The sequence below is a fragment of the Silurus meridionalis genome, chromosome 13 (assembly GCF_014805685.1).
Source record: "Silurus meridionalis isolate SWU-2019-XX chromosome 13, ASM1480568v1, whole genome shotgun sequence".
In the NCBI taxonomy this organism is placed as follows: Eukaryota; Metazoa; Chordata; class Actinopteri; order Siluriformes; family Siluridae; genus Silurus; species Silurus meridionalis.
In genome coordinates, this window is record NC_060896.1 from 10,597,952 (window position 1) to 10,625,156 (window position 27,205).

At 38.8% G+C, this 27,205-nt stretch overlaps 4 protein-coding genes across 7 annotated transcripts; 2 read left to right on the forward strand and 2 right to left on the reverse strand.

Annotated features, from left to right (window-relative positions):
* Nucleotides 1-2,149: 2,149 nt before the first annotated feature.
* si:dkey-238o13.4 (uncharacterized protein LOC560780 homolog) lies at nt 2,150-6,134 on the reverse strand. Its single transcript, XM_046864613.1, has 6 exons — nt 5,968-6,134; nt 5,202-5,309; nt 4,969-5,108; nt 3,242-3,338; nt 3,005-3,129; nt 2,150-2,907 (listed from the first exon to the last, which is right to left on the reverse strand). Exons 1-6 carry the CDS (start codon nt 6,050-6,052, stop codon nt 2,725-2,727), a joined length of 738 nt encoding a protein of 245 aa, XP_046720569.1. The 5' UTR covers nt 6,053-6,134; the 3' UTR covers nt 2,150-2,724.
* A 3,135-nt stretch (nt 6,135-9,269) lies between these two features.
* Nucleotides 9,270-12,457, forward strand: spata2l (spermatogenesis associated 2-like). Of its 2 annotated transcripts, none has more exons than XM_046864316.1 (3): nt 9,270-9,417; nt 10,065-10,386; nt 10,469-12,457. In XM_046864316.1, exons 1-3 carry the CDS (start codon nt 9,341-9,343, stop codon nt 11,891-11,893), a joined length of 1,824 nt encoding a protein of 607 aa, XP_046720272.1. In that variant the 5' UTR covers nt 9,270-9,340; the 3' UTR covers nt 11,894-12,457. The 2 variants fall into 2 exon arrangements, with proteins under 2 accessions (XP_046720272.1, XP_046720273.1); XM_046864317.1 differs by lacking the exon at nt 9,270-9,417 and adding an exon at nt 9,434-9,540.
* On the reverse strand, nt 12,361-14,272 carry pdf (peptide deformylase, mitochondrial). Its single transcript, XM_046864321.1, has 3 exons — nt 14,187-14,272; nt 13,373-13,965; nt 12,361-12,556 (listed from the first exon to the last, which is right to left on the reverse strand). Exons 2-3 carry the CDS (start codon nt 13,944-13,946, stop codon nt 12,399-12,401), a joined length of 732 nt encoding a protein of 243 aa, XP_046720277.1. The 5' UTR covers nt 13,947-13,965; nt 14,187-14,272; the 3' UTR covers nt 12,361-12,398.
* Nucleotides 14,273-16,647: 2,375 nt separating this feature from the next.
* On the forward strand, nt 16,648-25,822 carry uri1 (URI1 prefoldin like chaperone). Of its 3 annotated transcripts, none has more exons than XM_046864320.1 (11): nt 16,648-17,050; nt 18,892-18,926; nt 19,218-19,296; nt 19,521-19,656; nt 19,791-19,882; nt 19,959-20,022; nt 22,986-23,172; nt 23,457-23,700; nt 23,803-23,954; nt 24,577-24,817; nt 24,922-25,822. In XM_046864320.1, the coding sequence occupies exons 1-11, from the start codon at nt 16,979-16,981 to the stop codon at nt 25,102-25,104; spliced, it is 1,485 nt and encodes a 494-aa protein (XP_046720276.1). In that variant the 5' UTR covers nt 16,648-16,978; the 3' UTR covers nt 25,105-25,822. The 3 variants fall into 3 exon arrangements, with proteins under 3 accessions (XP_046720276.1, XP_046720274.1, XP_046720275.1); XM_046864318.1 differs by having other exon boundaries at nt 16,651-17,050; nt 23,454-23,700; XM_046864319.1 differs by having other exon boundaries at nt 16,652-17,050; nt 19,962-20,022; nt 23,454-23,700.
* The last annotated feature ends 1,383 nt before the right edge of the window (nt 25,823-27,205 follow it).

Genomic DNA, 27,205 nt, shown 5'->3' on the forward strand with positions numbered 1-27,205 from the left:
TGAAGCTCTGCTGTAACTCAGCGCAGCTGTGTTTTATAGCTGCATTGCATTTGTAGGGTTTTTGTTTCCAATACATCCATGTTTCATTTGTCATTGTGGGTGAGTCATCAAATGGTGAGAGAAGAGTTTTTAGGACTTAACCAGTGGTGGACGAAGTACACAAAGCATGTGCTTTGCTCCATTTAACATTTAACTTGTATAAAAGTATTTGCCTTTAAATGAACTTAAGTATCAAAGTACTATGATTCAATATGGCTATAATGTTCCTTATCATTTTTATCACAAGACTTAATGAATAGAATGATATTAATGAGTCAAACACTGATATCTATTAAAATGATCATGAGCCCGAAACCACCTTTTCAACTAAAATTGTGCAAATAAGACAAGGGGTGTTGTGGCAAGTTCGAGTCAGGAGTTTCTTCCATTTATTCCTCTCAAAATGTTCTGCTTGCTGTTAAACTGATGCGGAACTGTATGTTTGTTCTAAGTAGATACCTCTAACCAGCAATAGATGTTCTAAGCCCTGAAGGTGAACCATGCCATGACCCAACTTCTCCCCATTGATTAGTTTCTGTTTTGAAAAGCTCCTCTTTGCTTCAGCTATTGTCACTGGATGAGTAAGAACATATTCCCAGAGCAGTTCACAAATTTGGATACATTTCTGAGAACTCCATTTCATGTAGAATGCATTTATTGCACAATTAAATTCACGTCATTAAATCCTAACCCCTGTGACAGCACCCAACCTAACCCCCACCCCTTCTTTCTGAGTGTATGAGTGAGGGAACTTTTCCGGGCGGTGAGTGCACACTCCGAATCCTGACCCTCCATCCAAATGGGTGGTAAAAAAAAGAAAAAAAAAATCTTTGTTTTCTACGTAGTCACCACCCAGCAAGATGCCATGCAATCAAAACCAGTTTAAATCAGCACGTGCTCTACCATGATTGGTGGCTTGCTGTGTGCTTGACCAGTTTTTATCCACTCATTTATAAAAAGAAACGAGTGATTTTGCGTAATTTAGTTGAGTAGAAAGTCAGATATTTGACTTTGAAATGTAGTGAAGTTAAAAGTATTCGTAAACGGAAATACTTGAATACAGTACAGATACGCATTAAACACAACTCTAATACTGTAACGAATTACATTGACTTCGCTACTGTCCACCAGTGCAGACCCAGACTGTTTTGCTTTGTGTTTAAGATTGTTGAAAATGTTTCTATTTCTAATTGTCATATATCAGATCATGGGCTTAGCACTTCTTTGTGCTTGGTGCTGTTTTCAATGCAGAAGAATTAGTTTATCAAGTTTGCAGAAGAAATGTCTGCAAATCTGAAATACCACCACTTTCTGGAAATGTACGCCTTGGAATCGTAAGTAAGGTACATAGCGTGACTTGTCTCACTGGCCTTCTGTCTGTAATGAAATAATACAGACCACTCAAGTATGCTAGCAGTTGATCAAGTGACACCACTCATTTCCAATGATTCTGGTGAATATAAAACTGGATAATCCTTTATTACACATTACCTGCAGTATGTTTCTAATATAGAAGCAAACAATATGTTGCCTGTGATGTATTTTTGTCTCTAAAGATTATTTTCAGAAGGGAAAGCAGCCATGCCTTTTTCTGGCACGGAGACCACATTGTCTCATGGAAGGGCGAGTGTTGCGTTTTGGGGGATGATGTTTAGTTTTGAAATCTGTTCCAATATTTGAGTTCCTAGTCCTTTTAAGGAGTGCAATAAAATCAATTTTTAATGTTAACCAGATGAGTGAAGTGGAGGTCACGTCCTCGTATCCTCGTCAGGCGCAGGTGACTCACCCCCTTCAAGACTAAACACGTGGAGGTTTGCAGAATTCAGGCACTTTCTGTTCCCAGTATTGATGATAAACAAACGGTTGATATGGAGATTAAGTTAATACGTAAAAACGTATTTGCTATCCTGAGCAGGTGATGCAGAAAATCGTTACATGATCATCTGCTAATGTGTTTCAGCCATTTCCTACTCTCTCAACCTGCATTGAAATGCCTCGTACATCCTTTGAAATAAACAAGTTGAATAAACAATGTGATAAAACAATCTGATAAACAAAAGTGATCAATCGGGTCTAATAAATCTGTGTTTTTACTGGTCACAGGCCACTCTTGATTTTAGAGCTTGTTTTATTTAGTGAAATGTCAAATACATATCCAGGGGTGTATGTAAAGTACACCATAACATTAACAAACAAACAAAGATCTACCTTCTATAACATTTCCCTTGTTTGAACACTTGGGTATTCTACCATCGCAGCTCTGTTTATTTTCAGGCAGTGTGGTGTAGGATAACTGGAACCACATAAGCAGAACAGATGTAGACTGAAGAATATTTGTTAGCAGAGCAGGGAGTCACGCTAGGGAGATCACATCCCTCTTCCAGTCCTAACACTCTCCCATCGACCTGAAGCCTGGATTAAACTATAAAGCTTGAGCACAGTCCAAAATATTTCTTCTCTTTCATTCTCACATTACAAAGGAATCTGTTTGTGTGCCTCTTGAGTCATGCTACTATTTTCAAACCAAACATATTTGTGCACAGCTACACCCCGCTAAAGCCGTGCATTTCTATTGTGTTGTGTTAGTCTAAACTAAGTATAATGAAGAAGCTGGACGTTACTTAAGCATTGTGTATTCATTTGCATGCAAAGTAAATAGTGAGTGGAGTCGAGAGTGAATAGACCCTACAGAGCTCCCTTATCATTACAGATGACGGTTTTAAGGTCGGCAGGGCAATTTATGTTGAAGACTGTGTGTGATTTATTCCTCCTTTCCACCAGCGTAGCCACTGCCTCACCTAACTCCACATGATTCAGGTACCCAGGCCCCATGCGCTCAGGGGTACCAACACCTGTGTTGATCTTCACCTACAAGCAGAGAAATAGCAGAATTTTAGTTGGAAATGTTTGAGAAATCAAGCAAATTTCAGGATTATGAAGGCAATTGTATAACTATCAGACAGACCTGATTAAGTTTGCAGGGAACCTCTGCGTACTCTTCTCGCAGAATCTGACAGAATGCTAGAGTGCCGGCTGAGCCCACTGTCAAAAAGCCTGTGCCTGGCATTAGCAGTTTTTCCCCAGCACCCCCTGCAGGACACAACATTTTTCCCAGTATAATTGGAGGCACAAATAGTTAAAGCTGTAATTTCCATTGCATTACCATTACTATTTGATTGGAATGCATATTAATAGGACCCACCTGTAATAAATGTGTAGGTGCAATTGGGATCATCTCTCACCAGGGGAAAGAATGTTTTCCATGATACAAATGTGCTGAACAGAAGTGTCTCAATAACCTGATGACCAAAGAGCAGAGGCAGGGTCAGTCAGGGATGTGTTTACAGTTATTCTCAGTTGCTTTGGAGCGTTTCTCAGATCAGAAATGAAATTCTCAAGAATCCTTGTTCAATCTGAACATCATTTAGTAACGTGCTCATCATAAAAACAATTCTCGTTGCTTTGATCAAATTGCGAATGCTTTAGTACATTTATTTAATCGATTGTGTACAAGTGTCTGCTGTGTCCTACCTTATCAGTTGTTTATGTAAATGTTGATCAAAATATATTATACTGGTTTTACCTTAACGGTCTTAACCCCCAAAACATCTTAACATCAGCTCATTGCATAAGTCATTGAATGCAAAATGGATAAACCAGTTGTCATCATCTGTCATCTAAAATTTCTATTACCTTTTTTTTTTTAATGTAACGAATTAATGAATTAAGCAAATGACTCTTGAATGCCACTAATGAAGGAGAGTGTACAGCATCAGATCAACACAATTAACTAGTTGGATGATTTTGTTTGTGAAAAATGACAAAGAGACTTTTCATTTTGATGGGAAATGACATGTTCATTAGCATAAATACTTACTTTTGAGAGATGAAATTAGGATTTTGAGAAAAGTACAGGCTTTTGCAAGAAATTCAATGTTTTGTGCTGTTTGTACCAGTTGTTTTGAGGATGCACTTACTGGTTACTGATTAAGGATGATTCGAGAAAAACTGTAACTAGGGCTGTCGATGGATTCAAATATTCAATCACAATTAATCACATGATTGTCATGAGTTAACTCGTGATTAATCACACATTTTTATCTTATTAAACCATACTCATTATAAAGCATGAAAACTAGACATGTTTCAAAGGTCATAGATGGTTTTTAAAGAACTTGTTCATGTCTATTGGACACAAAATAAATAGATAGATAGATAGATAGATAGATAGATAGATAGATAGATAGATAGATAGATAGATAGATAGATAGATACATACATACATACATACATACATACATACATACATACATTCATACATTCATACATACATACATACAAACTTTATTCATTCCTTTGGGAATTTGCATATTCCAGCAGTATCCACAAATAAAGGATTTTGGTGCTTGATTTGAGACTTGGAGCATCAGTAAAACAAATGTTTAGTAATTGAAAATAATTTTTCAGTAGAGATTTTTTCCAATATCAGTAAGGAAAGGATTTTGTGATTAAAAGTGTGGTTTTAATTTCAACTCTTATATATATATATATATATATATATATATATATATATATATATATATATATATATATATATATATAAAATTGTCAAACAGAAACTTGCGCTGCATTAATTGTATGTTAATAAAAAATTGTGCAGTTAAAATGAATTTGCGATATTAAATCATTAATTTTGACAGCCCTGGTTTTAAACTGGTACCGCTGTATGTAATGTGTGAAGTGCCAATAATAATAACCAGTACTTACATACAAATGACTGTATAGAGGAAGGGATGTCTCAATTGTTGTTTAGCGTTCATGCAGTTATTAAAACAGACTCTAAATCAAAGCCTGACTATATGATATTCATTTGCCTATTTGCTTAACTGACTCGACATTATTAAAAAAAGATTTCATGAGTCTATTCACCCAGTGGAGTTCTTTGAGAGGTTGGGTGTGCGGTGGCCCTCCTTGCCACCAGCTGAAGCCCAGAGATGACACCACATCTGTAATCTTCCCCACAGACTTCAAGAGGGCTTGCTTGACCTCTTCAGCTTCCTCCTCCGAACCTAGGGAAAAGGTGCAATATTCTTTTAAACAAACCCACCCCTGCTGACCCACAAAGACATCCCAAAGAACGACACGTAAGAGGTAAGACTTACCAACATCTCCTACCAGAGTCGTCAGGTTGCCTTTAGTGGAGGGCGAAACAAAGTCTCTGAGCTTCTCTAGCTTATTCTTGTCTCTGGAGACCACAGCAACCTTAAACCCTTTAGAAATAAACACTTCATTTGTAATGCAACTTTTATACATTTCAACGCAGCAGAGAGTGTATGAGCTACATCAGATGCTGTATTGACAATTATTAAACAAATTATTGTTTGCATCCCTAGGAATCTGTGAAGAAAATACACTCATTCTCTCAGCTTCCAATGGTCCATATAAAGTTCTGCAAATCCTACATTATTCACTAACATACATCCACTCTTCTAATTCTTTCAATAATTATATTATTATTATTATAATTGTTATTAGAAGAAGAAGACGAAAATAAAAGAAAAAATAAGAAAGAAAGAAAGAAAGAAAGAAAGAAAGAAAGAAAGAAAGAAAGAAAGAAAGAAAGGAAGGAAGGAAGGAAGGAAGAAAGAAAGAAAGAAAGAAAGAAAGAAAGAAAGAAAGAAAGAAAGAAAGAAAGAAAGAAAGAAAGAAAGAAAGAAAGAAAGAAAGAAAGAAAGAAAGAAAAAGAAAGAAAGAAAAGAAAGAGGAGGAAAAAGAAAATGTTATTGTATTATTGCAGTGTTATATTCTTGAGAGCCATATTCATGACGAAAATCTGAATGCTGACTCTTGATTATTAATTTTTTGGAGAATTTTTCACTGTGATTACAGTGCGGTATCAATCCTGCCTGAAGTTCTCGTTTTCCTTACCTCTGTCCAAAAGCCCCTTCACCAGCCCGGAGCCCACAGTACCCGCTCCACCGAGCGCTAGAACCACGCGCTCCCCGTTCGACATCACCAACACACACGCGCACGCACACCTGTTGTGTAGTCGGACACACTGCCGTTACCGGGATGTACAAACGCTAACGGTGCGGCGATGCAGAGTTTTTAAGAGATCGCGGCTAAACTGCCCCGCCCTCTTGGCACACTAACCACGCCCCCGTACCAGAGCTATTCTATCTAATGATCATATTCAGAAAAGTTTTATTCGAGCTCAGTAGACTAAAATACGACCGGATAGCTTCATCTATATAAAACAAATGACCAAATGTTGCTTTTTATATGCAACCTATAACATGTTTTTCAATAAAGGTTAGTTAGAGACTTTAAATTACTGAATGAATTAATTATTTTGGAAAACGAGAAGTCTAATATTATTTTGTGGTTTTGGCTCCATCTAGTGGAACTTTACAAGAATGCGTTTTGATTTTCACACATTTTTATTCAATTCATATGTTTATAGAAGTATTTATGATAAATGTCATCAGTGCCTATGCGCCACAAGTGGGTTGTAAGATGTAAAACTGAAGGAGGAAGACGGTAGTGTAAGGTTCAGGGAAGAGGACAGACAGGGGCTAAGAAATGGTCAAGAGCTGCTGGATGATTTGGCAACTACTGCAGAAGTGATAAGGGAGACAGCTAGAAAGGTACTTGGTGTGACATCTGGAAATAGAAAGGAAGACAAAGAGACGTGGTGGTGGAATGAGAAAGTGTAGGAGAGATGCGACAGCAGATGAAGAGGAATGTGCAAGAGCTGTGTGAAAATTTGGACACTAAGGAACGAGAAAAGGATTTGTACCGATTGGCCAGGCAGAGGGACTGAGCTGTGAAGGATGTGCTACAAATTAGAGAAATAAAGGATGGAGGTGGAAGTGTGTTGACTAGCGAGAAAAGTGTGTTGAAAAGGTGGAGGGAGTATTTTGAGCAGCTAATGAATGAGGAAAATGAGAGAGAAGGTTGGATGGTGTGGAGATGATTAGTAAGAAGGAAGTGAGAGCACAAGAGCTAAAAGGATGAAGAGGGAAAGTCGGTTGGACCAGATGACATACCGGTAGAAGCATGGAGATGTTTGGGAGAGATGGCAATGGAGTGCAAAGTAATGGAGAGTGTGTTAGTGAAGTAAAGAAAAGAGTGCAGGCAGGGTGGAGTGGGTGGAGAAGAGTGGCAGGAGTGATTTGTGATTGAAGGATATCTGCAAGAGTGAAAAGGAAAGTTTATAGGACTGTGGTGAGACCTGAGATGTTTAGAGACAGTGACATTGAGTAAAAGACAGGGGGTGGAGCTGGAGGTAGCAAAGCTGAAGATGTTGAGGTTTTCGTTGAGAGTGACAGCGATGGACAGGATTAGAAATGAGTTTATTAGAGGGACAGCGCATGTAGGACGCTTTGAAGACAAGCTGAGGGAGTCGAGATTGAGATGGTTTGTATATGGGTAGGAGAATGCTAAGGATGGAGCTGCCAGAATGGAGGAAAAGAGGAAGACCAAGGAGGAGGTTTATGGATGTGGTGAGGGAAGACATGCAGGTAGTTGGTGTGAATGAAGCAGATGTAGAGTACAGGGGGGAATGAAGACGCATGATCCGCTGTGGCGACCCCTAATATGAGAAGCCAAAAAAAGCAGATATTTATGGAAGTATCTAATTTCTGTATTCTGAGTTAAAAATTAAATGTTTCCTCTGGATAGACTTGAGAACATTCTTCTCTCTTTCAGAGAAGTCTAATTTGGCCATTTGCTATTTCTCAGCAGACCATAGTCATTAACATAATAGACTTTACCAACATGTTTGTATGCATTCTTATATTGATTTATTATTTATTAATGTTAAATATTGTTGTTGTTGTTGTTGTTACAATTCCAGAATAAACTCAATATGGCAGTACAAGTTAACAAATGTTTTAAGCAATCATGCACTGCATAACTAGTATTCTAGTAAATTAATATGCTGGGTCAGATTAAAGTCTTCTTGCCGTAATTGTTTTAACATTCTCCATTGATTTATTTAAAAAAATATTTTGTGGAAAGACAAATTAGCAATGGTTTAGATGAGGACTCTTTATTAGTAGCAGTAAAATTAATGTGCGATAATGTGCGATTTGACTAGTGAGGAGAGTGTGTTAAGGAGGAGGAGGGAGTATTTTGAGCAGCTGATGAATGAGGAAAATGAAAGAGAGAGAAGGTTGAGTGAGTTGGAGTTGGTGAAGAAGGAAGTGGATAGAATTAGTAAGGAGGAAGTGAAAGCAGCGATTAAGAGGATGAAGAGTGGAAAGTCGGTTGGACCAGGTGACATACTAGTAGAAGCGTGGAGATGTTCAGGAGAGATGGCAGTGAAGTTTTTAACCAGATTGTTCAACTTAATTTTGGAGGTGCGATGATGCCTGAGGAATGGAGAAGGAGTGTGCTGGGAACTTCAGGGGAATAAAGTTGATTAGTCACACCATGTAGTTATGGGAAAGAGTAGTGGAAGCCAGGCTGAGGGAGGAAGTGACCATCTGTGAGCAACAGTATGGTTTCATGCCAAGGAAGAGCACCACAGATGCATAATTTGCTTTGAGAATGTTGATGGAGAAGTATAGAGAAGGTCAGAAGGAGTTGCATTGTGTGTTTGTGGATTTAGAGAAAGCGTATGACAGGGTGCCGAGAGAGGAGTTGTGGTATTGTATGAGGAAGTCAGGTGTGTCGGAGAAGTATGTGAGGGTGGTGCAGGACATGTATGAGGACAGTGTGACAGCAGTGAAGTGTGCAGTAGGAATGACAGGCCTGTTAAAGTGGAAGTGGTACTGCATCAAGGATCGATTTTGAGCCCTTTCCTGTTTGCAGTGCTGATGGACAGGCGGATGGACGAGGTCAGACAGGAGTCTCCATGGACTATGGCGTCCATAGAAGAAGAAGAGGATAACGTGTTATTAATGCGTTCAGTTTAACAGCCCTAATTCATATATAATAAATGTGTAATACTTATATAATACATAAATAATTAAGGAAGTAATTGAAGAAATAACAACAATAATAATAATAAAAATAACAATGCATCTAGATCAAATATATTACATCCTTTAATCAAATAATTTGTTTGTTTGTTTACATTAGAGAAACCAGGCAACATTTTCTTTAATAACCCAAACCCATGAAATCTGTCCTGAATTATCACGTACAAAGTCACGTGATGTCGGTTGTCGTGAACGCAGCTGCGAGTATCACGTGTCCCACAGCGGTAGTACACTTTATGGTTAAACTCCAAATAACCTCCATGTGATCAGTTCACTGCATAGGGTATGAACAAATAGTGTTTAGTACACTTTTTATGCAACAGGAAGCAATTTGGTATTCAGCCAGAGGTCGAACTACGTTGGGACGCCGTTTGCGGAAGTTACGTCAAAGGTTGTTTTTTTTTCTTATTTTATTTTCACTTCAGCTTCAGGCGTGTAGTCGCGCACGCTGCGGATTCAAGTTTGAGTTATAAAACATTGTCGTAATAACCAGAAGAAAGTGAACAAGTTTCAGGTTATTTCTGTTTTTAAGCTTTTAAATTCGTTTTTTAAAAAGTTCCGTATTCGGAAAAGTCACTTAGTCGACAGAAAGGAAAGTGACCGGAAAAAATGTCGGGTTTAGCTAATAAAAATACGACCTAATACACTTAAAATGTTGTTAAAAAGTTTAATTAAGTTATGTAATTAAATAAATGTTTAGTTGTTATTTGGACACAGAGATTGTTGGTTATAAACCGCTTTCGATTTCGTTTTTTTTTTTTAGCTTTTGAATTGAACACTAAACTATCGAAATATACTATTAGATAATCGGTTTATTCGGTTATTCTGTATATTGTTTCACTATTTTTTTTGTAGTTATTCATTTAAATATCCACATTTTTGCTAAGATCCTGTTTTAATAGGTGCTCTCACTAGTTAAAGGTTTACAAATATGTATTTGTAACAAAAAAAGAGTATTTTGTAATATTCATTGGGAAAAGCATCTTATTTGAATGGCTTTCACTTGTTTACAAAAAGTATAAACCTATCTGTTTTCAGGATGAGTGCTGGAATGCGGTGTTTGGATGTTTATCAGGCCTGCTTAGAACATCGGCTTCAGCAAGGAGAGTGTGATCCTGTGTGCCGAGATGAAGAACTGTGTAAGGAAGTTGAGACACGTTTGTCCGAATGCAGTCTCCAAGACTTTCACTCTCAGCTTGGGTTAGACCTGCTGTCAGTGATGGAAGTGTCCCTTCGAGCATCAAACCAAACACAGGGCCAAAATAGACTCAAAAGTCTGGTGAAGGCGTTTGAAGTGCTCGAGCTTGCAGCTCTAAATCTCTATTTGTGTCCATGGCGGAAGGAGTACAAGGTGGTGAAGGTACCGATTTATTTGTTTTTTAACAAAAGTTTGATTTTATAGTGTTGTCCATCATATTTAAGATTTGAACTTCTCTTTTTAGATGTTCTCGGGTATGTTTACTCACTGCATCAAACCTGCTCTGACAGCACAGCAAGCTAAAGAGCTATTTGCATTACTCGGATACCAGCCAGTGAGCGGCAATGAAGAGGAGCTTCGACTAACAACAAAACCGGTTCATTCGCACAACCTGCTCCAGCTGGCATGCAGTTTCTTCACCGCTCGTATAGAGTGCCAGCTGCTGCTTACTGCCTCAAACTCCTTGGGTGGCAGCATTGAGTGGGTGCTTCAGCTCATTCACGAAAGAAAGCATGGCTGCAATTTTCAAAAGGCACTGGACAGTGCAAAGGCAAAGCTGGAGCTCCATGCTACATGTGATCCACCATTAGCTCTAGATACAACTCTAGACCTATACACAGATGACAGCCTGGCAAAGCACAGTCACATGGCTTCACCACCCAGCCTCCTGTACATTCCACCTAGTACAGATGCCTTAACACATAAGATGTCCCCCAGTAACATTTCTCGATCAAACAAGGAGGGGAATGAAATCAAGGCACAGACGACCTCCATCTCATCCCTTACCTGTCACATCAATGCAACACCACAGAAGGCCAACGCGAACCTCAAGCCATATGAAAATAAAAGACAATTTACAGCAATACGGAATGCCCAGCATAATGCGTCAAAAGAAGGACAACGTGTGTGCGAGTGCATAAAGTCACCTGGCTTGTATCTTAAGCAATGCCTTCAGTGTGAGGAAATACATAGTATGTATTGTTCTTGTTTTCAGAACTGTATAAAACTAGGGCATGAGGTAAAATCTATAGAGATGCACATGATGGATGCACAATCCCAGAGCAGACCACCAAAAGATGATTTAAAGCAACACGGCTGCATTACCGAACCCAGCATCGATAGTGTCATTGTGTGCCACGATTGTCATTATATTCATGATTCAAAATGTGAGGAACTTGGAATGTGTTACTACACAAACCATAATGTGCAAAATACTGGAAGGTTACAGCCAGCTCATGTAGAAAAAGGAGTGACTGCTCATACATGCATACACGAAGATAAAGAACAAGGAGTCTGTCATACGTGTAACAAATCCCACAGTTTACTTTGCAGTGACCTACGGGTCTGCCAAATGTCTGCCCACAAGGTGGCATACCTGCCAGAAAATAACGAAAAAGCCAAACCTGTGCCTTTGCATCAGTGCTGTACATCAACCAAACCAAAGTTTGCCTGCCTCACATGCAGGGTTTTCCATGCCCTTTCCTGTGAAGATAATCATTGCCAAGGACAGCATGAAGTGCACAATCTTAAAAACACATGCTGTGTGTGCTCAGACCCTGAGCTTTACATTTTGTGTAGGTACTGCTTTACCCAAATTTGCAAAAAATGTTGGTTTAAGGACCCCCTGGATTGCAGATGTGGCATGCCTTTTGATATCACTGCCGTTTAAAGGAGTGACTAGAGAATTTGTATGTTTATCTAGCTGCTTTAAAGGCACTTTAACAGTTTTTTTGTTACCTGCTACTACAGGTAAATTACTATATAATGTACTAAATTGACACAAACACTGCCTTATGCAAAATGGCATTATCAGACTACTGATATGGTTCTGAAGTACGAGTTTAATACATAACGAGGCCGCATTTTAGACACAATGTATTTTAACTGCTCTTCTGATAATGCACAGCCACATCAAAACAGACGACAGACGAAGCTCTTTCAGTGTTGCAGTCGGTTTCTTGTGTGTTGATGGTGTTTTCAATTTTGTTTTGATAGAAATGTCTGATAATGTGGTATGGTTCTTAATTTCCATAAAGCTTTACGTGATTGCACTCATTGTTATTACAAAATTACAATATTGTCTACTAATTTAAAATATAATGGAATAAAAAAACAAACATTAAGTTTAAAGCACAATCAGTGACAAACAAATGTAATTGTTTAATGCAGAACTGTTATTCATTGTATTGTTCCCAGTTCACATTAATAAACGTTTTACTGTCCATACGATCAACATAAAGAACTCCATCGAGGTGATCCATTTCATGCTGCACTATTCTTGCTGGCCAGCCGCTCGCTTGCCACGTGACTGGTTCGGCTTTTTCATTCAGTCCTTTGGAAAGAAAAAAAAAAAAAAGATTAGATGATTGTCACTAAATACTTTAGTGTTTTAGTTGTAACTTTTATCCCAATCTGCTATTTGTCTTATTTGTTACTATTCATCTATTTTTCCTTAGTAAGTACTTTGTCCTGGTCAGTGTCTCGGTGGATCTTGCGCACTGGCCGTGTGACAGGACAGATGAAAACACCGGTCCAGTGCACCACCATGTAAACACATTCACACACTTATTCAAATGTAGGCGCAATTTAGTGTATACAGTCTACATACAAACATGTATTTTTTTTGGTTTTGTTTTTTTACAAACTTTTAACTGACATCATACTATATTTATTTCATATATATATTGCTTCCAATCTGCTCAGGGCAAATAAGTAAAATTAGGATCTTAGAAATCAATTTTATTTCTCTAAAGTAAAAAAAGAATTGCTTTCTTTCATGTACAGGCACAACCCCCATCACAGAAAAGATCATTGTCAGGTTGGATATTATTTAAACAGTATATTGCTGATTATTGAGCTGTGCTGCCTTGATCCTGAGCTCGGTTACAGGTCTTGGGCCCTTGAGCATGACCCCATAATGCCTGCATCTTTTCTCAGCTGTAAATCTTTTTGTATAAAAGTTATATCCAAATGAGTAAATTTGGGGTTTTGCATGTCTGTATGGGTTTCCAAAACTGCAGAAAGGTGGATTCAAAATTAAGCTTTGGTGCAAATGCTGCCTTATGATGCACTGGCATCACTTTCAACCAGTGGACCAGGATAAAGCAGTTGCTAAAGAAGTGAAAAGTACATGAGACTTCTACACCACCTGAGACCTCTACAGAGATGTAGCGCGGAACAGAAGCCGAGAATCCTGAGAGGCTCTCACAGGCCTCCTGGAAGCTGACAGTCTGTCCATTCAGCACACGAAGCTGAGGATTAATGACCACCTTGAGGGGCACTGTCACCAGCCCACGGGCCTCGATGGCGGCTGGAGGGTTCTCCTGCAGCATTCTCTCGCTATACTCCACAGCTATGATGCGCAGAGGAACCCCGACCTGCGGCGCGCTCAGACCCACGCACCTCAGCCTGCGCATCACCGTTACCATGGTGCTGATCACGCGCTTCACTTCCGCTCCCTGCACAGCTGCCGGCTCCACGTCTGCGGCTCTGCAGCGCAATACCGGATCTCCGACCTGACACACGTGGCCGTACGGAGGAGCTCTGGGGGCGAAGACTTTCCTTTTAACATACTGTAGGTACGAGCGCGTCTTCACGCTCGTAGACTGAGTCCGCAAATCTGAAGTGCATGTGTAAGGACACAGGAAGGAAGTTCCCCTTGAGGACAAATCAGTCCTGAGTCTTACCATACAAGCCAGAAATGTCCTCAGGTGTCTGTTCATGATCAGTGCAGTTCAGCTTCTGATTGGAAAAATCCAAGAGACGAAGTGCAGAATAAAACCAAAATTAAACAGGTTGGAGTTAATAAACATGTCGATACTAACATGAAATAACCAGGTAAGCCTATGAATATAGCAGGATGAACTCAAACATGACCTGTAACCAGTATTATACAATTATTCACCAACACTTAATCCTCAGCAACGCATTAGATATTAAAATAATTCAAATCCAAAGCATACCTTTTCTCCCCTCACTTATTCGTCCTTACCGGGATCCAATATGGCCGCCCAATCAAAATTTCCTTTTCCCTTCAAACTAAGAGTGCAGAGCTTTTATATAAAATCATGGTATAATAAAGAACAAATCGTAAGAGCACAAAGTTAACCACTATACACTAAACAAATCCGCTTTACACACAATTCAGATTGTGCCAGAGATTTTCCATACTTATAGCTTAATATTATAGACAGAATTATTATAGTATATACAAACTATACAAGTAGCTTTTATTTTATTCATTTATTTACATTTCATGGTTCATCACTTCTGTGAAAAACAAATGAAAATGTGTGATTTTATCCAACCATTTTTTTTTTAACTATTGATCCTACACAGGGTAAAGAGAGAACCTGGAGCATATGCCAGGGAGCCTGTGGCAGGCCGTCAGGGTCAGCAAGGCCTTCTCTCCTGACATTCTCTTAATCGCTAACTTCTGCTTTAATATACTGTATTTTAGTCCATAAACATGTATTAAATCATTCCCAATAATGTAATTATCAGGTAGAGTTTCTGTCCATTCAGATATCACCCGTCACATCACATATTGCCGTAACAGTTAACAGTGTAGGCGCTTGTTAAATTCTATTCCAGCTGCTTAAAGCTGTTGTTTTTTATTATTCAGACTGCAATGTGTCTGATTAACCCTCCAAGGGCCCCTAGCAGGCATCCAAACACATCACATTTTCATGTTCTTTGATTGGCTGGACAGAGAGCACACTATCCAGACTCACAAAATGCATCTGATGCAAGCTGCACAGGTTAAAATATATCTGTGTGGATTTAATAGATGTTTTACATTCCACAATGGAGGAGAAGAAATTTATTTAGATGCAGGTACATTTACAAGGACTTATACAAGATGGAATAAAAAAAAAAGTTGGACATTGTGAGACAAAACAGCCGTTAATATTTTTTTTAATGAACCATTTATACTGTGCATTGTCTTTAATTTTAAATCCCTGGGAAAATACAAAATATGCAAAAAAAAATTATATATATATAAATTATAAAAATATATATTTGCGGAAAACCCAGGGTGAATTCTTGCTTTAGTAATGGCATTCACTCAGTGTATGAGATACCTGTCTGTGATGTAGCACTCTGGTATTCTGCATGTCTTTATAATATTGATGGTTTCTATATCCATGGTGTCATAATGGTGGTATTAAGAGGTGGATTGATTCAGGTAGGACAGTGAATGCCTAGTTGTGAAATACATGGTCCGCCTCTGCAGGGAAGTCAGGGCACAAGATAGGGGACACGATGGACAATTCAGTTCAATTCAGTTTTATTTGTATAGTGCTTTTAAAAATTGTCCTAGATCAGCTTCACAGAGATAAAGAATTATAAAAATTGGAATGTATATGCTAGTGTCTTTGTCCCTTCCTTATAGACTCTAAACAAGATGCCAACTCATTGCATGCAGTCCAGCACACAGATGCAATGTGTACAAGTGGGTTTTAAATGCACAACCACTCACAAACATACAGACAATTTGTGAATACAACACATATTTTTGGACTACGGAAAGAACCCAGGGTGGACTCTGCACACACAAGGACATAGGATTCGAACCCAAAATCCCTGTACATGCAAGACAGACAGGTGCCCACCATGCCCCTCTGTGACAATTCATATCCAGGCAAAACGCTCTGATCAAATTTGTCCTACCCTCACATAAGGGGGTTTTGCTCTACAGACATTAAAAATAAACATGGTTCTTTAGAGCATGCTGTTCATTTTTTACAAACACTATATTTACTGTATTTTATATATTTAATATAACATTTTAAAGAGGGATGAATACATGGTCATCTTTATAGGAAGATCTCATCTGAGGTTTTCAAGTGTGTGTTCACCAAGTATATAAAAAGGGCATAAAACAATATACCTTAGGTTTTTTTTTTTTTTTTTTTACAGAAAACTACACTACTGTTTAATCTTACACTTTTAATTAATGCTTCTCTTTTCTTTTTCTCTACATTGTTTTAATCATAATATTTTCATATGCTCATAGGTTTTTATTTCATGTTTCTTGTATTTTGCTTTATTGCTATGGCACTGAGTTGCTTTGCTATAACATTTAATTTGTTTAGAGTGTGTATGGTCTAATGGTCTATAACTGCCTGCTTTTTTGTAATTATGAGATTACAAATCTAATTATCATTGGTACAGATAGGCCCTTTAGATAAATTGGTAAAAGTAAAATATTGTGTAAATGTTTATATCTAATCACTAATGATTTTGCTACGATTATTACAGTTTAAACAAAACTAAATACGCATGTTCATTGTCCTCTCAGAGGTGTTTGTGCTCTTTTTTCATGACGCTATGGTTATCATATGAGTGTGAGTATACCACAGTTTATTGACTTAAATTTGTTCTGCGTAAATTGAACGCACCTATAAACGCCTCGATGTTGGCATCACGCGGCCTACAGCGGATCTGCTGGTGGTGGTGTTGTTGTGGAGAGACAAACATGGCGCAGGTGGACTAGGATTGCAGACGATTAGGAAGAAAACAACCAGAGGGATACATTTTTTTTCCTGGAAAAGCTCGATCCTGTACAATGCATGGGTGAAATGGTCTCAATCTTGTATTGGATCACTTCTACTGCTTCGTTGATGACTAAAAAGCGACCAGGACGCAGGAATACATTCAACGCCATTCATAAACATTTCTATAGGACTTCAAACCCCTGAGTGTTGTTCTCGGATCATTGAAAATCATATCGTACGGCTTCTAGCAAAGCATGGCCGGTAAAGGGAAACTGAGTAGTGAACTACCTACAGGCATGGATAGATTAAAGGAGGAACATCGAAAGGTAATAATCATTTCAGGCTCTGTGCACGCGTTTGTGTTTTGTGTGTGTGTGTGTAAAGTCAGGAGATCCCCTCCTGCACGTCTACGTGACACGTCGAGAGGAAGGCATGGTGATGGCACCCATCTGTTAAACCATATCCACGACGAAAGAAGACAAATTGCTGCGGTTTGCACGAAAACTGACGCCGAAATGTTTCTGCTTTCGAGAATCTTCTGGATTGGTCACGTGTTCTTCGGGTTGCTAACACTGGCTCGGGTCACCACATGGGAAGATGACGCTAACGCTCTTCAGGATTTCTTTCTGGCACCATGTGCATGAAAATTGCACGTGTTCTTAATATTTTATACTTCATTTTGTAGCTAATATTTGTGTAGCACACAATCATTTCCAAATAGTCCTCATCCCTCTTTTTTTCAGAGTCATAATCATATTAAAGATTTCCTCAGGCTCCTTTGTTGCATTTAAAAGAATCTCCACATAATTGAAAAATTAAGTATATAGACTTAATAATATTGTAAGTATTGTAACTTTGGTTGCAACTACATGATGGCTGTGTAGCTATTTTAGGTTGCTCATGGAAAAGTGACCCCCTGCAAGTATGAAGAAGTTTCTGTGCTAAAGCAATACCATCAGTGGTAGTAAAAAAAACCCCTGAAATACAATACACAACCATTTATACATTTCATGTTACATCGCATGTCTAACGTGCCACAGTAAAAAAAAAACCAAAATGGATTATTAAAATGAATATAGCATGGAGAGAAGGAGACATGCAATGAACATACAGTTTAGATCTTTTTTGACGTGTGGAAAAACGATCCACACTGAAAGCAAAACTTTCATTGCATAGACTTATTTATCTCTTGATCTCTCCGAGACTCTATCATGGGGTTGTTAAGATAGAAAAACAATGACGGCAGTGACAGAATGTAACATACAAATGGTTAATATTTTAGTTTGTGACAGAATGTTCCACACTCAATAGCTGAACCTTCATCAGATCTCCTAATGAATTTTTAATCAGCAGAAATGGAAAGGCAATCGCAGCATTTGAAGATTGTGACCTGCAATACACATTGGTGACTGAAAGCAAAAGAGTCGGTGCATTGCTTTTACCTCGCTTGTTCTCGTAATTGAAAAACAGTCAGCCAGTTAATGCTTTTTTTTTTTTTAAGAATTCAACACCGACTTCTTATCAGTTGTGAGTGGAATTTCAACTTTACCTTTCGTTTCACTTTCATCAGTGCGTTGCAGTTGTGTCTTATTGAAATCACAGCCTTCCATCTATACTTTGATATATATTTCTAGTTGTACAAGTGGATCAAATGACCTGAAATTATAACCTTTCCAGAGACTTCATTATCCATAAAAACACAGGGGAAAAAAAAACTTTATTTGTTAAACATTGCATCATCTATCGTTTCATAATTACTACCATTCAGACAGATAAACAGTATAATCACCAATTCAACACAAATACAGAATCACCGCAGGATGACCTTAGACAGAGGTACACACTTGAATTTGTGCTACCTTACTGGTCATATTTAATATTTGTATTTACATAAAGTAAGGGCTGAATGCACAAAGCAATATAACAAGGATTGTTCATTTATATAAGCTGTTTTATCAGAAAGGTGACTGTCTTTATAGGTCATGTTAATGCTTTTTCTTTTATTTTTGTATCAAACAAACCTTTTCTGTGGTACACTTCAGTGGTATACAGTGATACCTTATCGTAAACGCGTATGTCCAAGGCAGCTGTTTAATGGAAATGGAAGTTCTTAAGGTTTTTTTTAGTTCAAGGGTTATAACAACATGTGTCACTGTTCCAACAACAGGTGGTGAAAGACTGCCAAAGTCAAATTTCACACTGGTGAGTGTCATTTCTCATTTCTCGTGTCAAAGAACCCGCAAGCTTTATATAATCCCCCTCGTGTTTTTAATTTTTAAATTTTTTAATCTTTTTTTAATAAGAATTGTTCTACTTGCTCTTTTATTTACCATGACTTGAAGTACAAAACCGAGAAACCGGGTTAGGTATTTATATTACACAGTGTGAATATATATAAATTGATAAAGGTGCATTTTCTTTCCTACCGTGTAATTTTACAGAATCACGGATCATTATTACTTATTGTGTTGCATTTGTTCTTGTCTCTGTTAGGAGAAAATTCAAGAATGATTATGAAAGTCTGCAGAAGCGCCTCAGCACTTTGCCTGATAAGCTGTCCTATGATATTATGGTAATAAGAAGTGTGCCAGTTTTACTTTCCCTTTTGCCCCAGGTTCTGTTTGCCATTTGTATAAATGGTTGGGGATGGAGTATCTCTCCTTTCTTTCTCTTTTTTTTCCCTCTCACATGCTATCTTTGTTTCTTCTTGGTTATATAATTACTTAAAGTCTGGGCTATGATAAAATTCATGCCGTGTTTGTAAATAATTTATATATTTTCTGTCCGTCATTTTAGGTACCATTTGGTTCTTTGGCTTTCATGCCTGGGAAGCTGGTTCACACCAATGAGCTTACAGTTCTGCTCGGAGATAACTGGTTCACAAAGTGTTCTTCTAAGCAGGCCCAGACACTTGTAGAACACAGAAAGAAACGTGAGTTACGTTTGCATTGTTGTTGTTTTTTTTCTTCAAATTAATGTGTAAATTAGGCTCTCTGAATGTCAGTTAAGTCATTTGCATAGCCATAACAAACTGTTTACTCGATATGTCGTACAATTCTGTTGTAGATGTAAAGAGTAAACTGGATGATTTGCACAAAGTGATGAAGAGCTTTCAAGACCGAGCTGGCTTCACAGAAGATCTTAAAAGGATGGCCTTAGTAAGCGTTTTATCTCCTTACAATTGGTTTTACAGCCCATGAACAGCTTTCCAATAACAAATTGCCATGCTTTCAGCAGGATAGAGGAGATTTTATTGACATCAGAGAAGAAGTAGAAAATGTGGAAGCAGTTACCAAAGGTAACACACACACACACACACACACACCAAAGTAGTGCACTAAACTGTTTGATTTCTACAAATGTAATTTGTTGCACGACTTTTTTGGGGAGCATTACAAAATGCAGAAGTAAGTGAGCAACAATATGGTTTAATGCCGAGGAAGAGCACAGATGCAATATTTGCTTTGAGACTGTTGATGGAGAATTATAGAGGAGGTCAGCAAGAGTTGCATTGTGTGTTTGTAGAGTTAGAGTAAGCGTACGACAGGGTGCCAAGAGAGAAGTTATTGTATTGTATGAGGAAGTCAGGTGTGTCCGAGATGTATGTAAGGGGGCAGGACATGCATGAGGATAGTGTGACAGCAGTGAAGTGTATGGTAGGAACGATAGACTGGTTCAAGGTGGAGGTTGGACTGCATCAAGGATCGGCTCTAAACCCTTTCCTGTTTGCAGTGGTGATGGACGAGGTCAGACAAAAGTCTCCGTTTACTATGATGTTTGCAGATGATATTGTTATTTGTGGTAAAAGTAGGGAGCAGGTTGAGAAGAGCCTGGAGAGGTGGAGGTACGTGCTGGAGAGAAGGGGAATGAAAGTCAGTAGGAGTAAAACAGAGTACATGTGTGTGAATGAGAGGGAGGGCAGTGGAGTAGTACAGTTGCAGGGAGAAGAGGTGGAGAAGGTGGAGGAGTTCAGGTACCAACAGTGCAAAATAATGGAAAGTGTGTTAGAGAAGTGAAGAAAAGAGTGCAGGCAGGGTGGAGTGGGTGGAGAAGAGTGATGGCAGGAGCGATTTGTGGTCGAAAAATACAGTAAAACCCGTTGTATGAACATAATTCGTTCTTGAAAATTGCTCGTAGGTCCATTTGCTCGTACGTTCTAACTGATTTTCCCAATAAGAGCGATTTAATCCATTCCAAGACCTCTTTCGATTGCTTATTTCTGCACATAAAAAGTAAATACCATAGTATTTTTAATCACCATAATGTAAACATAATTTAACACTTACTCATGTGGTAGTGGTTAATTGCGAGTGTGAGACACGCACCATGCTCGTAACCTTCTTGGTTTCCATGGTAATTCTATTTACTTTCGTTTTCACAGCACCATCACTGATTTTCTTGGGAGACATTTTTCAAGATTTCTCGTGAAATAAAAATATAAAACTAAAAAAAGTTAGGTTTTTGCTGCACTGAACAACGAGAGCGACCGAGTGATACGTCATCAAGTAAGCGTGAACCGGTAGTGTGGGTTTGCTCGTGCCTTCGAAATTTGCTCGTGAAACGGTAAAATTTTGCGAGCGAGTTTGCTCGTATCTCCGTTTGCTCGTACTATAGGTTGCTCGTACAACGGGGTTTTACTGTATCTGCAAGAGAGAAAGGGATTTTTTATAGGACTTTTGAAGTTCAGGAGTTTAGAAGTTTATAGGACTGTGGTGAGACCTGCGATGTTGTAAGGTTTAGAGACAGTGAATTGAGTAAAAGACAGGAGGTGGAACTGGAGGTAGCAGAGTTGAAGATGCAGAGATCTACATTGGGAGTGACAAGGATAGACAGGATTAGAAACAAGTTTTTAGAGGGGCTGTGCATTTAGGACGTTTCGGAGACAAAGTGAAGGAGGCGAGATTGAGATTATTTGGTCATGGGCAAAGGAGGGACATATCGGTAGGAGAATGCTGAGGATGGAGCCGCATGAAGGAGAAAAAGAGGAAGACCAAGGAGGAGGTTTATGGATGTGGTGAGCGAAGACATGCAAGTAGTTGGTTTGAAAAAGGCAGATGTAGAGGACAGGGGGGTATGGAGACTGATGATCTGCTATGGTGACCCCTAATGGGAGAAGCCAAAAAAAGAAGAAGAAAAATGAAAGATAAAATACAATTTACAAAAACAGTGATATTTAAACAGATATTTAAACTGAATCTGTGTCATAACACGGTTATGACACAGATTCAGTAAAACATCAATAATCAACATATGCTTGTTTGTAAATGTTTTAATTTATTTTTACATTCTACATCATGATGTCTATGCAAAATATTACTTTAAATAAATTTTACTCTAGTTTTATTATAGCGTTTAAACTTTATCTGCCCTCTAAGCATATCTGCTGTGTGAGGTCTAAATTGATCTGTAACCAGAGAACTCAAATGGTAGTTTTCGTTCTACGCAGGGACAGGTATGGCATTTTTAAACAGTATTATTAATAAAGAGCAATTGTGAATGGCTTTTAATAATCATGCATTCGTGCCTATTATTTTAATTTATCAAAGACTTTCAAAGATGGCTGTGTTTTGGGTAATACTTTTCCAGGTTTAAAGTTTAAGATTTTTGCAACAGTCCTCTGGATAAGTATATTAATGATGTCTGGTTCTGTTTTTTATTATGATGCCGGCATATGCAGGACCTGCTTTAGATTGATAAGTCTAGTGATTCTTAACTCCAGGACACTGGATCCTTTGCCATATTTAGATTGCAGTTCTCCCATCATCTACTACATTTGATTCCAAGCATTAATAATAAGCTATTTATATATTTATAAGTCAACAATTGTAAGTTTTATTAAGAAAACTGTACTGTGGGACTTCACCGGACTGACCCATTTCAATGGTGAAAAATCACAATTAGTGTCAATATGCCTATAAAATGTAATAATATTAAAATTTTGATTCATAAAAAGTAAATAGACTATCAGCCAAAACAATATATACATTAAATTATTATTTTTATTATACATATTTGACAACATGTACACAGTTTGCAACTTGCATGACACTAAACAAAAAAGTATTTTGAATATCTGAGGCATTCAGTCTGCCACAACATTTTAAATCATTTTGTTTAAAATATAAAAGTTAAGAAATAAGATTGGGGACCAAATACTCAAGAGCTATGGGTGTTAATTATTTACAATAATGCTTGCAAATTGAAGAACCTCTGTCTTATCATAATCTATGCATTATGATGAGTGTAATGTGTATTTGACAGGTAAACATCGTGTGGCCCACAAAACAAACTCCAAGCCTAAGGAGGAGTACATGGTGCAGTTGGAGGAGGAAGAGGAGGAGGATGACAGTATGGATGCAGGAAGTAAAAGAGTACTGTCTGAGGAGGAGCTGTGGGTACGGCTGGATGAGCTGGAGCGTCTGGAGGAGGAGCAGGATGAGAGGGACAGGTGAGATAAACTCCACCCCCATGTGTGATTGGGTGCTGTGCAGAAGAGGCTACAGTGAAGGCCATGACCAATTATCAACATAAATGACCCCCTGAAAACACAAATAAGGCTTGTAAAACATTCCCAACAGTAACAGTCCTTTTTCTTCACTGCCAGTTGATCATATGCTAGAAATAAAAACACCATTGTCTTTGCTCTGTATTTAAACATCCTAATAAAGAGTGTTTATCTGCAGCTGTATAAAAATACAATTATTAATTAGCCTCATTTTGTTCCATCAGAAGGGATAGCACGGATACCAACGGTGAGGACACGACTTCTTCGTCGGAAGAAGAGAAGGAGGCAGATGCTGGTGCAAAGGTCCAGGTTAATGGCCATGATAAACATTCTGACTTTGCTCCTGCCTCTCACATAAGCCAGATCAATGGCATCAAACCACAGCTTGATGAAGAGCAAGACGAGGAAGGTGAAGAGGAAGGCAATGCTCTTCCAACTATCTACTTCAGTCATACAGTTGAGCCGAAAAAAGTAAGGAAGCGCTACAGTTGCATCTTTTAAGGTACTAACTTGTGTAGTTGTTGAACAGTCACAAGTCTGAGTAATTTTCTATTTGTGTTTTCTGTGGCTTAGGTGCGAATAAACACAGGAAAGAACACCACTCTAAAGTTCAGTGAGAGGAAAGAGCAGAAAGAGCAGGCTAAACGTAAGAAGAAGAACGGCAAGTGCAACGGACATGCTGTTCACGAGCATCATAAAATCACGACGCCTGCTGATATCTACAGGTAGCCGTCAAACGCTCTGGTTTCACTGACGCAAAAGCAGGACTGAAATTATTTTAGGTTGACCCCATCAAATCTGCCGTCTTGTCTACTGGACAAGCACTCTCGGAGCCCTAAAACACCAAATTGATGTCTAGGATTTAGACCCAACAAAAGATCTCGTTAGGTTTATGTGAAACACACACTGCCCATGCTACAGCTGATGGCTGGCATGCATGTCAATTCTGCTGCTTGTGTTAGCATAAATAAACCACCCTACCAGAAGGTGGCACTAGTCATAATAATAATGAAAAACAGGAAGTGAACTGTGTGAAATATGCAGAAATTGCATCATCTCTCAGTTTTGATGTCTGAAGTGGCAGACTATTTTGATGTATTATTGAGTTTTGGCCGAGCTGCCATTTGCATGTCCCTTTGAATTAGTTTAAACTGTCAGTTCAGCCATTTCATTGTACAAATCTTATTATAATAGAGCATAGTTCATATTTGAGAAATTATGCAATCATTAAGCACCATATTAGTTCCTTTCAAAACTTAGCAGTCTTATACAGGTGTTAGACCAGATACCATTGGTTTTTTAGCATAACTGTCTGACATTGCATTGTGTATGCCTGTGTATCTGCAGGGTCTTCGTGGATGTAGTAAATGGTGAGCCTGTCCCGAGGAAATCCATCCTAAAGTCTCGCAGTCGTGAGAACAGCGTGTGCAGTGACACCAGCGAGAGCAGCACGGCAGACTTTGAGGAGCGTCGTGCCTTTGTTAACCGCACACACAGCCACGATGACGCCACCCACAGCGACACAAGCGACGGGATTACTGAAGAGGACAGTCCTGGAATAAGTCTTTACCCTAATGGACGCTTTGAGGTACTGGAGACCTGTGTATCGGTTCAATCAATTTGTCGCAGACTGATTGAGATGTAATAAAATGATTTTTGTGTGTCCTGACCCCTGTATGTTTTTTGTTTTAGGCATTTTCAGGAACAGTAATTGAAAAGGATCCACTGCCTTCAATGATTCCTTATTTGACGATCACCCCTCCTGCGTTACCCACAATTCTCGAAAGAAAGCAAGAAGAGGTGGGCTCAGAAGTACCCCAGGAGCCCCCCAAGAGGGTATCAAAGTTTAAAGCTGCCCGGCTGCAGCATAAGTGACACCCGTAAAGATCTATTAGTTATTTCCTTTTCTAGAATCCCTTTTGTATGACAGTAATAATTGATGGTCCTGTAAACCTCTGTCTGATCTCTCTCTCTCTCTTTCTCTCTCTCTTTCTCTCTCTTTCTTTGTTTTTTCCCCCTGTCCTCTCTTGCTTTCTTTCTTTTAGCATTTGCTACAGTTCTGTGCTGCCTTGCTCAAGCCAGACAGCCTCTTTCACTATGCATTTTCTAAACATCAGCTTTGTTCTGTATTTGTTTGTAGAGTAGAACATCTAACTCTAAACAAACCTCTTCAGCCTCTCCACTTTGCTGATTTGAGCAGGCACTTTTTGTTTACTGAGATAAGGCTGCATATCTCACTTTTATTATATATACCAACTGCCTTTGTTTTGTGTGCCCAAAGGCCACATCTATGTGAAAATGAAGCAGGAGCATTAGAAATTTCATGTGCTACACACATACGTGGCAGGTTATTGTCTTTGTGATTTTACTAGCTTCACTGGTGACCTGTCTAAATTACCGTCTATAACAGTCATCTGTCTGTTTTGTACCTTATAAAGTAGCTCATCCTGCAAACAGTCTCCTTTAACTTCTAAACCTTTGTAAAAAATCTTCTATATTGAGATTTTGCTGTGTCTCCAGTCTTTGGATGTGGATCAGCTTTTTGTGATCGAATACAAATGTTAATCAGAAAAATAAAAGATTTTTGCCTATAGTGACTTTAGTCTTGTTTGTTAATCAAGCTCAATGGAACAAAGTTAAGGTGTAAATAGAATTTATTTGCCATGTCTGATATTTAATGATACAACAGAATTAATTCCATTTCCATGCAGACTCTGAAGTTAACTAGAATTTGGCATGATCAAATTGCAAATGTTCTGTTACTATGCAAAGTGGTCAAGTTTGGATTGGTTCTCACAACGAAACAGTATCCATTCTTATTTCGATTTTTTTGTTCACTGTGTTGAACGAAGTTTGGAAATAGTCCAAAACATTTTGAGCTTTTCTGCTGTGTTGTCGAGCTACAGCCACTAGAGGGAGATAAATTTCAATCCACTGTGCAGTGCTGTTCAAATTACAGTATTTCATCATTTCTCCGAGTTGGCGGTTCAACCATGGAGGTATGGACTCGGCTAGACCTCTGAAGGTGTGATGTAGTGTCCCACAGATGCTCGATTGGATTAAGATCTGGGGAATTTGGAGGCCGAATCAACACCACAAACTCGTTGTTGTGCTCCCTAAATCATAGCCGAACCAGCTGCTTTGTAGCAGGGTGCATTATCCTGTTGAAAGAGGCCACAGCCATCGGGGAATAATGTTTGCATGAAAGGGTGTACATGGTTTTTAACAATGCTTAGGTAGGTGTTAAGTGTCAAAGTAACATTTACATCGATGGTCAGACCCAAGGTTTCCCAGCAGAACATTGGCCAAGGTATCACACTGCCTCTGCCGGCCTATTTCCTATAGTTTCACCCGGTGCCATGTGTTCCCCAGGAAAGTGAAACATGCACCCAGCCATCCACGTGATGTAAAAGAAAATGTGATTCATCAGACCAGACCGCCATCTTCTATTGCTCCGCTCCAGTTCTGATGCTTATATGCCCCTTGTTGGTGCTTTCAGCGGTGGGCAGGGGTCAGCATGGGCACCCTGACTGGTCTGGCTATGCAGCTCCATACGCAACAACCTGCGATGCACTGTGTATTTTCACACCTTTCTATCAGAATCAATGTTAACTTCTTCAGCAGTTAAAGCTACAGTAGCTTGTCTGTTGGATCAGACAACATGGATCAGCCTTCACTCGTGCATCGGTGAGCCTCAGCTGCCCATGACCCTGTTGCCGGTTCATCACTGTTCCTTCCTTGGACCACTTTTGAGAGATACTGACCACTGCAAACAAGGAACACACAAGAGCTGCAGTTTTGAAGATGCCACCACAATTGGGCCATGTTCAAACTCGCTCAAATCCCTAAGATTGACCATTTTTCCTGCGTCTAACCACAACTTTGAGGACAAAATGTTCGCTTGTTGCCTAATGTCTCTCACTCACTAACAAATGCCATGATGAAGAGATTATTAGTGTTTTTCACTTCGCTATTC

What these genes read in the sequence shown, in the direction of transcription:
- pdf (XM_046864321.1), bottom strand. Translation starts at nt 13,946, where the DNA reads ATGAACAGACACCTGAGGACATTTCTGGCTTGTATGGTAAGACTCAGG. An exon ending in CATCTCTGTAGAGGTCTCAG is followed by an intron (nt 12,557 to 13,372) that starts GTGGTGTAGAAG and finishes TTCTTTCCAAAG; the next exon opens with GACTGAATGAAAAAGCCGAA.
- uri1 (XM_046864318.1), top strand. Translation starts at nt 16,979, where the DNA reads ATGGCCGGTAAAGGGAAACTGAGTAGTGAACTACCTACAGGCATGGAT. An exon ending in CAAAGTCAAATTTCACACTG is followed by an intron (nt 18,927 to 19,217) that starts GTGAGTGTCATT and finishes TGTCTCTGTTAG; the next exon opens with GAGAAAATTCAAGAATGATT. An exon ending in TGTGGAAGCAGTTACCAAAG is followed by an intron (nt 20,023 to 22,985) that starts GTAACACACACA and finishes TGTATTTGACAG; the next exon opens with GTAAACATCGTGTGGCCCAC.
- spata2l (XM_046864316.1), top strand. Translation starts at nt 9,341, where the DNA reads ATGCAACAGGAAGCAATTTGGTATTCAGCCAGAGGTCGAACTACGTTG. An exon ending in TTGCGGAAGTTACGTCAAAG is followed by an intron (nt 9,418 to 10,064) that starts GTTGTTTTTTTT and finishes ATCTGTTTTCAG; the next exon opens with GATGAGTGCTGGAATGCGGT. An exon ending in AGGAGTACAAGGTGGTGAAG is followed by an intron (nt 10,387 to 10,468) that starts GTACCGATTTAT and finishes TTCTCTTTTTAG; the next exon opens with ATGTTCTCGGGTATGTTTAC.
- si:dkey-238o13.4 (XM_046864613.1), bottom strand. Translation starts at nt 6,052, where the DNA reads ATGTCGAACGGGGAGCGCGTGGTTCTAGCGCTCGGTGGAGCGGGTACT. An exon ending in GACTCTGGTAGGAGATGTTG is followed by an intron (nt 5,109 to 5,201) that starts GTAAGTCTTACC and finishes CCTTTTCCCTAG; the next exon opens with GTTCGGAGGAGGAAGCTGAA. An exon ending in CACCTACACATTTATTACAG is followed by an intron (nt 3,130 to 3,241) that starts GTGGGTCCTATT and finishes TGTGTCCTGCAG; the next exon opens with GGGGTGCTGGGGAAAAACTG.